We start from the raw sequence: 11,794 nt of genomic DNA on the forward strand, positions 1-11,794 counted from the left end.
ACTTGCAATTACAGATGTTGAACCAACTTTTAAAATATGTTTTTGATAAAGATTGACTTGACAAATGTCTATGCTAAGCACAAATTGAGTGGGGCACCACATGCACAACTTAATTAGTTGGTAATTTGTTTCTGTTAAGCAATACTATTCTGTGCTTAGCAAGTTTTGTGCTTATGGGCTTGATGAAATTGGGCCTTGGTGATATGATGCTTGGACTCTTCCCATTAAATATGTAAATTGCACATAGCGCAGACGCACTTACATTTTGGTTGGCAAAATCGCGCTGTTTGTACACAGCTAATGGTTGCTTGACGCAGACGGAATTGCGTTCATTTGTTTGGAAGATCATCTAAGCTTAATACTTCAATGAATTTTATTCTCTGTTATTTGCTATGCTCATTGTAAGAACTTTGATTTTTGATTAAGTAGTTTGTTTATAAATATTGTGCATGTTTTTGCAAAAAGAAGTAAATTCAAACTGCAGTGAAAACTAACTATACAGCATTTTTTTGTATTTTCGGCATACCATACTTATTTAATTTTTCAGCAAAAATAGGGAAGCCAAAATATTAGAGCGCCACCAATAAATTAGTATTGTCCAGTTTATCATTTAATGGCGACTTTCCAAGCTGAAATGGAACCCAACATCACAAGGTTTCTTCCTCTATTTATGACAAATTTCCACTGCGATCGTCAACTGTTAGCATTTATCGTTAAGACTAACATTTCAATTTCATTTTTGTTTTCAGTGGAGTACGGATGAGCATCAGAATGTTGATTCACTCAGTCATCAAAACCCGAAGCTTCATCGCAGACTGAGTCTGATCTGAGCTGAGACACAGTGAAAAATCACTTCTTGTTTTATTGATTGTTTTGGTTGGTTGGTGGTTGATCAACTTGCTGACTTCTCTAAGTGTGTACGGCCGGAGTGACTTGTTGTAGAGTTTTAAAATGGAGGTATGTTTTACTGTGATGAAATCTTATTTACCTAAATTTATAAGGAAATGCTTCAGTTCAGCTCATTAATAAATAAGGCATTTTCCATCAACTTACTGACACTGTGTGTGTACTGTGTTGTTGTGTGTCACTGCCACTGCACTGGACAGTGACTGTTTTCCATGCGAACACATACTAAACCATATGATCGCTCATTTTTCGTTCGTTCCACAACTCTGAAACTTTAAAGCAGGCATAAGCCATGTCCTTTTATACTTGTATTAAAAAGTTATCGGTTTTTTTAAATGCAATGTAAAATAATGGTTAATTCTAATTGTTAATGTTATTATTTTTCTTGAAGCCTAATGTGGACAAGCCAGAAGATACTGACATGGAGGCCACGAGTTCAGAGGTCTCAGGTCTCAAAGAAGAACTTGCTGAGACAAAGGAAAAGCTGGCAACAGTTCAGGAGGAACTTGCTGTTTCTGAGGAGTCCAGAAACAAGTTGGAGAAATACAACGAGGAATTGCTAGAGAAGGTGCTGATTAGATTCACTTTAAACATCTTATAAAAAAATTGCTTCCCTTTAAGGTGATCCCTCTGCTGTTGATTTCCAGCTTGTATCGTAAACTAAGGTTTGGATCTCTGGCTACACGGCAGTTAACGGTTGTATGGATTTTGAATGACAGGTACCCTCGAACAAACATTGACAAATAGGGAGCTTGCCAACATAGTGCTAGAGAGCTCAGTTGGTTGAGCGCCGGCACAGTAATCCTTGGATGCGTTTTGGTGGCTGTGACCAATAATTGTTTCTGACGTCATAACCAAAATGGTAACGGAGCTCACAACTCGGTTATTGTTCAGTCTGAACAGCAGAACCAACGACCAACAACCGAAACAATTTTTGGTTACTGCCGCCAAAACGACCCCAGAGGTTATTGGTTCAAATCCCTCTCTAGTCAAAATAAGTAGGAAGACAAGTTCTTAAAAAGAACATCATCTACACAGCAAAGTAGATATCTGGATCTGGATGTATATATTCTCAACACTCTTATTAGAGCAAAATGAAAAGAGAGAAGCCAATGAAGAAATTTCAGTTTTAGATGTGGTAGGAAAACCCCAGAGATTTATTCCAGGGAAAAACCCACGCAGTCGATTAGGGACTGAAAACCCAACCCACATGGTGCCTCGAACCGAGGTCCCAAAGGTGGAAGGCGAGGCAAGACACTACTACCGGAATCTGACCGCATGGTGTTAACGCAAACAAAATATACATTGATATTTCCCCATGCAATGCTGCAAAAATCACTTCACCCCTTTTTTCTCTAGGGTCATCACAAAACATGTATCGTACACTTAACTTGATAGTGCTCATTCTGCAGGTGGAAACATTGAGTCAAGAATTACTTGAAGTCCGCGGAACTCTGAAGAAATCTGTGAAGGATGTCAGTTGTCAGATAGACCCAATAATTGATATGACAACATCGGACGTAACCTCGACAGATAGAGTCGTCCCATCAGATTGGGTCATGGAAGAACAAACAGCTGTAAGTTTAGGAGATATAACCCTGAGAATGTTTCATTTACATTCTGAAGTTCAGAATCTTGAAGGAACTTATCATTGAAATCAAACTCCCATTTTACATTTTTCTTGGGGGGGGGGGGGTATTTTATTTGTGTTGGTATGAGAGATTGCCTGACATCACTAGGCTGAATGGCCACTTAAAAGGTGAGGGCTGCACTTAACCAATTTGGGCTATTGATCTAAATCAACTGCCACCAGGGGCTTGTTGCCACCAGGGGCTTGTTGCCACCAGGGGCTTGTTGCCACCAGGGGCTTGTTGCCACCAGGGGCTTGTTGCCACCAGGGGCTTGTTGCCACCAGGGGCTTGTTGCCACCAGGGGCTTGTTGCCACCAGCGGCTTGTTGCCACCAGGGGCTTGTTGCCACTTACTACTAGAGCTGAAACAGGGTTATCCCCTTCAAAGTCAGTAGGTTGTACAAATGTAGGCATGGGTATCATCCACTGTAGTAGCCTGGCTGGGCTAGTAGAATGCACTACCTTCCCAACTGTTTACGAAGCACCATGCAAGTGCCTTGCTCAAGGGTACAAGTGTCATGACCCTGTAACCAACCCACACTCTGCTGCTAACAACACCAGAGCTTGAGTGAACGAGACTCTCAACCACGACACTGGGACTACAAGGTCATTAGTACAATTCGTATGAATTTCTTAAAAACCGCTTTTGCATATTTTGGAGCTCCTGGTAAATGTGGTTTATTGATCAAGAGTTGGTCTTCGTGGTACATATTTGGTTGGAAAAAAAGGAAACATTATATAATAATTTATACACATTTTGTATTAATTTAATGACCTTTTGATCTTGACGAGTATGAAGTTGCAATTAATGACCTAATGGATGATATGGTTAGTCATAACCCAGCACACCAAATTGGGCAAAACCAGGTTGGAGTTTGAAGGATTTGTGAAAGATTTCTTAATGATCTTGTTGCTTTAATACCAGAGATTCATGCTGGTTATTCCTTGTATGTTTTTTTATGTTTAGGGTACGTCATCTCAGTCTGTAGCTGATAGTGTAAAGGCTGCCGCTGAGGCTGCTGTTAATAGGAGTGGCTTTGTCTTGGATACAACGTCCGGCATGTACTATGATTGCAACTCCGGTTACTACTACGATCAGGTGAGAATAGACTCTGTATGCGTTCTAATGTTGGATCCCATAACTACAATCAGGTGAGAATATTCTAACGATGACTATAGCAGGCCAGTCCAACATTGAGACCAATAGACCGATCCATTTAGCTCCGCCCCATTGAATTATTATTATTATTATTATTTTATTTGCCATAACAGTACAAAACGTAATACATTGACAAAAATACCCCGAGATGGGCATAGGACAAAAAAAAGCAAATACATACTATGATCCATAGATCTGTGCCCCATATCTGGGGTACACAATAAAATTAATATAGATTTAACATAATATACATGTAGTACACAAAGCATTAAAAAAAACAGAATATTGACCAATCACAACCCAGTGCGCAACCAAAAGTCTGACACTGTAATATCTGACATGCGCGCGTGTATGATTGGCGCCTGTGGCAGAGTTGTGCAGTATGGCATTGGAGAGGTTCATGTGTTCTTGCTCACCTGTGCGCCAAGGGCAGAGCCTAATGGATCGGTCTATTAAGAACTCACACCGCAGCAGTGAAGTTAATAACAAAAGGTCCCATCATTCCACTGAAGCTAAAGTAGTAGTCCCAGCCGATTTTCTACCTTCCGTCTAGGTAAGTAGTTAATAAGTAGGACAGTTCTTTTCAGAACTAAGTAGTCTCCCGAATTCCGAAATCTACTCCGCAGCGATAAAATAAAAAAGCAACACCTATAGTTCCCAAAGAAGAAAATCTACACAGCAAAGTAGATGATGTTACTGCAAACCGAATATACACTCCTTTATTCCTCTAGTGTAAATTAAGGGTGTGATTAGCTTCCCCCGTGTCGACCCTGCGGTGAGGCTCACTCGGGTGAACCCCTGACAAGAGCTAATCGAACGATCACTGACCCTCTCGTAATGTCAACCTGCACCTGGGGCCAGCCCCAAAGTGACCCACTCCACAAGCAGTGCACTTGGTGCTGACCCAGATGATCCCCCCGAATGACGTCAAAGCTATTCGAACGCACCGGGGGCATACCGGGGTTGACCCAGGGAAGCTAATCAATCGCACCCTAAGTGAATGAGCTTTTTAAGTGTGAGGTGAAAACAACTTTGCAGTGACACTCGGTATCGTATTATGGAATAACTATTTATTTTTTATTTTTCAAAAGGTGAACAAACTATATTACGATCCCAACTCTGGAATTTACTACTACTTCGATGAAAGGTCTTCCTCGTACCAGTTCCATTCTCAAGTGGAACTCCCAGCATCCTATGGGGCAAGACAGAAGCATTCTGGGAAGGGTCGGGGTCGAGGTTTCGAGAAGAAGACCGGGAAAAGACGAGTGGAGGAGACAAGAGAGGTAAGGGTAAGGATTGTGCTGGTTTTTAGTCCCACTAGTTTTAGTAGATATGTGTATGGATCTGAAATTAAAACGATTTGAACCTAAAATGCCCAGCTTTATTTTTAGCTTTTTGAGGTTTTCAAAATTCTGTGTAACAAACAAATAAGTTTAAAAATGTATCATGCTTAAACTGGTTGCATTGGGCACCCAAAGTCATAGTATTCTTTGAGTGATAGTACATACATGTACATGTGTATATGGGTGTATATGTAGGACGGTTTATGGGCACTTTTGGAGTTTTTTTGGGGGTTTTTTTATGTTATTTGGGGAGCGAACCAGACAATTTTACTAGAGCGGGATTTGAAAACAATTAACAAATTGGTGCTCTACCAACTAATCTATTTAGCCACATGTTGGCGGTCCCCTAATTTTTTAATTTCTTTGCCAGTCAGAATCCAGGAATCACACCCAAGTTTACGATATAACCTGGGAAGCGGCAGCCACGGGGATGCGACTTTTTGTTTCAGATATCAAAAATAAACCACAAAGGAAACTAACTGCATACATTTCAAAAAGATTTCAGGTTTAACAAAGAAAAATGTTGGGATTGAACAAAGAAAACGTGGTAGCAAACGGGGAGGAAAATGTCACATTGGAAAAACCTACGGCGATCCACCTGAGTATATTGTACTTCTTTACATGTGACCTGCAGGAAGATTCGTTGATTTCTACCATGTCAAGACTAACATTAGAACCCAAGCAAGATGCTTACCCCGGGGCCAATGATCCAACCGCCTTCACACAAAGTTATGATCTTAATACGCCCAAAGTTCGCTCAACACCCAGAATACGAATCAACCTACCTGCTCGCTCATTACCGCAGGTAGGTCAACTAATATTATCTTTCTTTTTTTCTTCTCTGATTATTTCTATTTCTTGGTGTGGTGCTGTAGAGGAAAGACAGCGCTTATGATGAAGACTGTGAAATTGTCGAGATGGAACAGGATACCAGACAAGGACAGAAACAGAAACGCAGAAGGACTGGCTTGTTGATCGACCTCGGCAGGAGTCCCGAAGAAAACGAGCGCGTCAAATCTCGAAGAGATCGACGCGAGGTTAAACTGAGGAAGAAGCATCGCTCTCATAGTCAAGAAGAAGTGCGTGGTGATGTTGAAGTGGTCAAAAGTCGACACGGTCATAACAGGAGAAAGCAGTCTAGAGAAAGAAGACGGAAACAGCGACTCGAGGGACATTCAAGAAAGAAAGCTAAGAAGTCGGAAGGTAAACGGCGGAGGAGTAAGGAGGATGACCATAGTTACCATCGCACGCAGAATGAGCTCATGGTGACGGAGGTGCTGTCTGAGGGTGAGATTGGAGTGGACGAAGGACCCGATGAAGAGGTTGAAAGTAACAGCCAAGTGAGACCTGAACAAGAAGATGAGAAACTTCATTCTAAGAAGGATCAGAGACCCTTGGAAAATGAGAAAGTTAAGAAGGCAACTCAGAAAGACGCCCAAACCAGTCCCGAAACAGGAAGGGGTAGCTCCGAAGGATCAACCGCCAAAGATGACTCGCAGAGTGGGGAAGAGGTTAAGACGGACGAGGACAAAGGTCAACAGGCCAAATGTCAGGGGTCAGCAGAACAGGAAGGAGACAACGCCGCCGTTGTTCCCAATCTTGAAACAGAAGCGGGGGAAGTGGAACCTGCGACAGAAACGAATCTTGAAATTGGGAGCAAAGGCGACAAAGCAGAGGACAATTCCTACGAGGAGATCGGTGAAGATGTTATGATTATTGAGGAGGACGGAGAGGAATTTATCGTCTTAAGTTCGGACGAATTGGAAGAAGGAGAGTTGTCGGAGAGCGAGTCGTCTGGGTCAGACTTCAGCGATACCAGCTCTTACGAATCTGACAGCGATATATCGGATGACGAGTTAGAAGAAATAGATTTGGATTCTGATAATTCAACTGGAATAGAAGGTAAAGTTTACTTTTTTTCAAGTAGCCTCATGTTGCACTAAGCTGCAACATAAAACAGGCATGCAACTTTTTCGGCTGATCAGCTGATTTCCTCTTTCTTTTCATAAAAGTGCCATAGAAAGCTGAAAAAAACACTGTACAAAAGTTAAGTGTGATCGGCCATTTTCACATTTTGTTGCAATTAGAAAGTTGCATGGCTGAATAAAAGTTGTCTTTGAGTTTAAAGGGAAAGTACACGTTTGGTAATTGTCAAAGGCCAGTCTTCTCACTTGGTGTATCCCATCATAACCATAAAATAACAAGCCTGTGAAAATTTTGGCTCAATTGGTTATCGAAGTTGCGAGGAAATAATGAAAGAAAGAACACCCTTGTTGGAAAAATTTGTGTGCTTTCAGATAAGAATAAAAGACTTTTAGCTAGAAGTCTTTAATTATTTTAGTGAGAATTTACCTCGTACTCAAAAACTAATTTACTTCAGAGGGAGTCATTTCCACAGAGTTTTATACCGTCAACAGCTCTCCAATGCTCGTTACCAAGTAAGTTTTTAAGTTAATATTTGTTTTGAGTAACTACCAAACGTGTACCTTCCCTTTAAATCTGACGTGACATTTTGTTTCCTTTCACAGTTTTGAAGGTGGACTACCCGCCGTGTATTCGGATGATCGTGACCAAGTCGGATACCATCAAACCACTGGGATCGCTCTTCATTGTTACATGTTCAGGTGGAACAATTGGAAGGTAAAAGCTAGTTTAAACAGATTTAAAAAGCTTAGTTATTTTCTCCATCTGGAAGCTCCCCCTCTGGAAGCTTTACCTCTCTCTCTCTCTCTCTCTCTCTCTCTCTCTTCACTCCAGTGGCGTAATGATCTGGGCTAGTCTGGTTCCCAGACCCAAAAATCGCTGACTAGGCTCTGTAGAATTTAGGGGACTGGTATCACCCAAAATCACGTGACCAAAAAGGAGGAATTCCTCCTTTTTCAAAGTTATCCAAAATGTTCCGAATGTGTTGTCGTCAACATTCGGACAGTATCGTTGATGTTCGGTATGGAAACATAATGTCAGTCCTGTCGGCCGTAGATACAGGAGTTTTTATGCCAGCTATTGTTATTTAGAGCAAATCGCTCCGGGATCTGGTAAGTTTTTGTCCTTTTTCTTCAAAAATATTTTTTCAAAGGTGTTTTGACTTGAGTGTTCATTAGACATTGAATGAGGATTAAGTTTCATGATTTTTGAAAGTGGTAAAAATAGGGCAAATCTGGTGACTAGCTGTCGAAATTGTACGTGTTGAACCAGATTGTCATTAATTGCCGATCAAAATAATCTCGTAATCCTCTGGCGTGACGGCCGTCGGGAGGAGGGTTACGTTATCGCAACTAGTGCAGACATGGTTTCCCTGGAGATGACCCCCGACCCTGACAAGTTGCGTCATGCTCTATATTTAACCATGGGTGATCCCTGACCTAAGATTTTTAACAAGAGACGTCAAGGAATCTTTGGTCAGGGGACCAGACTAGATCTGGGCCCAATTTCATAGAGCTGCTAAGCATAAAAATTTGCTTAGCATGAAAAGGTTTTCCTTGATAAAAAAAAAAGATTACCAACCAAACTTTTGCGTGATTTTTAGGATAAGCAAACAACAGCAATTTATTGCATGTGATTTTAGACTGGTCAATAGGTCGTATCTTGAACAGACCTGCATCGCGTCCAATCAATTGGGGAATAATGTCATATTTCTCAGTGCAACAAGGTCCCACTTATATCTAATGACCTGTACTTGTTTTTCTTACTTTTTTGATTTCTTTTTTACTTTTTCAGTTTATTCAAGAAAGAATAATAAAGCACCTCTTGTACCCATTCTTAATGAATTTCCTCAAAATTGTGACATTTCATTTCATCGCTCTGACGCCACGATGTTTCTGTTTATTTCAAGAGAGGGCAGCAGTCACATTTTGCTAATTCCGAGTGTGAAGGTGAGCAAGCGTCATGCTCAGATTGTGTACGAGTCCGAAGAACGACAGTACACCATCAAAGATCTTGGCAGTCAGAATGGAACGATAATCAATGGCAAGGCAATATCAGAGGTGAGTGAGTGAGGTTTAGATTAAGCAGTGAAAGTGCATTGGCAATAACTCATTGTTGTAATATAACATAACAGTGGCTTCTTATACAGCGCTCAAATCAGTCACTCAGTTATGCTCATTGCACTTTAGCATTCAGTATTTTTTCTGCAATAACTGCGGAGCTGCATTTTCAAGTATGAGACCTATTCCTTTACATAGCACCATGTCATGTTTTACAAGGTGCTGTGGCGCAATATGCAGCCAATCAGACCTGCCGTCGATTTCACCAAACTCTTCCTACTTAGGGTTAATCTTAGGACTTGGGACGGTTCAGTTCCGTATCAAATACATAGGACGAATTTAACCCATCCTAAGTTAGGACGGGTTACTCGTCCTAACTGGAGTTAGGATTAATCCTAGCATTTCGTGAAATCAGCCGTAGGAACACCGCAGGAACACCGAGGCAAACCCTTCTCTTATGATAAGTGCACTGGGTGCTTTACATGCATTACACAACAAACAGGGCCATCCGCTTTACGTCCCATCCGAGGGATGCTGCAGTAAAGATTATTAAGTGCATTGCTTGAGGACACAAGCAGTACTTGACACACAATGTGCTGATCAGAAACACCAGAGTTTGAGTCTGCTGTTCTTTTCTGCTCGGCCACGCCACACCATAATAAACAATAAACTAAATTTAATTGATTGAAGTTCTTATATGTGTTGTGGTTGTCCTCCACTCAGCAACGTGTGGTGAGTGAACCACATCCGTTATCTCATCGTGACTACATCACCATTGGAGGTACTACGATTAGACTCCACATCCACGCTGGGGACGAAACGTGTGATGAATGTGAACCGGGACAGGTGCAAGCATTGATTGCAATCCAGCAACAGAATGAACCAGGTAAGAAAAAAAACGGCTTGAAGAAAGACTAACCATCTGAAGGCATTCAGATAAAAATGTGTCTTCAAGTGCAGCCACAGTATGAGTCAGGTAAAAATAAATGGCTTGAAGAAAGACTAACCATCTGAAGGTGTCAGAAGGGGAAAAAAGTGTTTTCATGAGATCAGGTTGACGCAGTGGTATCTTGCCTTGCCTTTTTTTCTGGGGTTTCCTCTCACACCTTAAACTGAAAATTCCTTCCTTCTCTCCATTGGGTTCTTGGCTACAGTTATTAAGTTAGCTTTTCTGAGAGTGCCCAGCTACACAACCAGAATTAATCAATACAAAAGTGAAATTAAACGGAAAGATTTCTTTTTCTTCTTCTTTCAGGGACTGCATCATCGAGCACTAAGCAAGACAAGGAACAACAGCGCAAGAAGGAGCTTCGGCAACTCAAGAAGAAATTCAACCTAACTAAGGACGACTTTGTGAATAAGGATCCGTCCTTGATGAACTCTGCATACGCTGATCGAGCGGGTGACAGACGTCGTACAGTAGGAAGCGATAACCCGTATCAACCGCATGATGAGCCTGCTTCAGTAGATAGGTAAATAAAAACTCAAGTCTCCTGATATTGACTAGAGCAAGCTGGGCCAAACGATCAGACCTTGGGCCCAATTTCATAGAGCTGCTTACCATTGCGATCTATAAGTTTGTTTTTCTTAATCGTAACTTTCTAGAATGTGGTTATATGTTTTCATATTAATATTCATCTAATGGTTAATTTTGTTGTCACACAGAGCGATAAGTTCCACTAATCTTGGTCATAAGTTGCTGTCAAAGATGGGTTGGTCAGAGGGTCAGTCGCTTGGCAAGAACGACCAAGGAATCAAAGAACCGGTAAGTCACATTAATATTAAATCTCAACCTTTAAGACCAAGGGAAATTACCATTCTTGTGATGTACTCATTTTCCCGATAGCATATAGTGATCGTGCTGGTGCTGATTAAGTTTCAAATCTCTAACCTCACATTAAAATGGTGTAAAGTGCCATTGTATTCAATACCCTTCCATTGCAAAATTTGTCAACATCTAAAATATCTTATGACATAATTCTGAGAAAAATGGGTCTGTACACTAACGTATGCTGTTTTCTCTGATAGCTTCTTTTTACTATGGCGATTACACAGAAAAATTAACGGGTAAATTAATCCAGTGACAAAGGGTGGAGTAGGTGACTAGAGCATCTACTCCTGGTAGTGAGACAGGAAACCACGGTCCCTTTTAAGTCCTTGATCAATACAGTTCATGTTCTTGGTGATCTTAATAAAAAGTCGCATCCCCTTAAGGTGATCCGCTGGCTGCCGCTTCCCAGATTGTATCTTAATTTGGGTGTGATCCCTGGCTACACAGCAACTAACCGTTGTATGGCTTCTGACTGGCACCCTGAACAATTATATTGACAAAATAGGGAGGCCGCCAGCATAGGGCTAGATAGCTCAGATGGTAGAGCGCTGGCACTTTCATCCGAAGGCCGTTGGTTCAAGTCCCACTCCAGTAAATTTTCTTTGTTCAACCCCAAATCAATTAAGTAATTTGTGGTATTTTTTATTGTGATTTTCATTTCAGATTAAAGCAATGGTCCACACTAAGAATGCGGGTCTCGGTGCCGGCATGGTGCAGAGTCTCGATCAAGTGCCGTTTATCAGACGCAGAAATAACGAGAAATGGGATCGAGCACGAAAGCGTTATAATCTCGTCAATCCGCCGGGGTCTTTCATAACCAAGGCAGGGCGGCACAGCAAGCGCCGCCGGCCTGGGTACAAGGTGGAGCAGACAAGTTGAAACGAGTCGGAAGGACCAAGCGCAAACGCTGGGCATGGTTTTTTGCAGTGTGCAGTTACCGCT

General features: G+C 41.5%; 1 protein-coding gene across 1 annotated transcript; it reads left to right on the top strand.

The window, feature by feature from the left end:
• Positions 1-615: 615 nt before the first annotated feature.
• LOC117295686 (angiogenic factor with G patch and FHA domains 1-like) lies at positions 616-11,731 on the top strand. The gene is made up of 13 exons (XM_033778396.1): positions 616-654; positions 750-957; positions 1,298-1,474; positions 2,319-2,483; positions 3,504-3,635; positions 4,787-4,978; positions 5,914-6,940; positions 7,567-7,678; positions 8,871-9,021; positions 9,745-9,907; positions 10,277-10,493; positions 10,687-10,786; positions 11,516-11,731. The coding sequence occupies exons 2-13, from the start codon at positions 952-954 to the stop codon at positions 11,729-11,731; spliced, it is 2,658 nt and encodes an 885-aa protein (XP_033634287.1). The 5' UTR covers positions 616-654; positions 750-951.
• The last annotated feature ends 63 nt before the right edge of the window (positions 11,732-11,794 follow it).

This window comes from Asterias rubens, chromosome 10 (assembly GCF_902459465.1).
Source record: "Asterias rubens chromosome 10, eAstRub1.3, whole genome shotgun sequence".
Classification (NCBI taxonomy): domain Eukaryota; kingdom Metazoa; phylum Echinodermata; class Asteroidea; order Forcipulatida; family Asteriidae; genus Asterias; species Asterias rubens.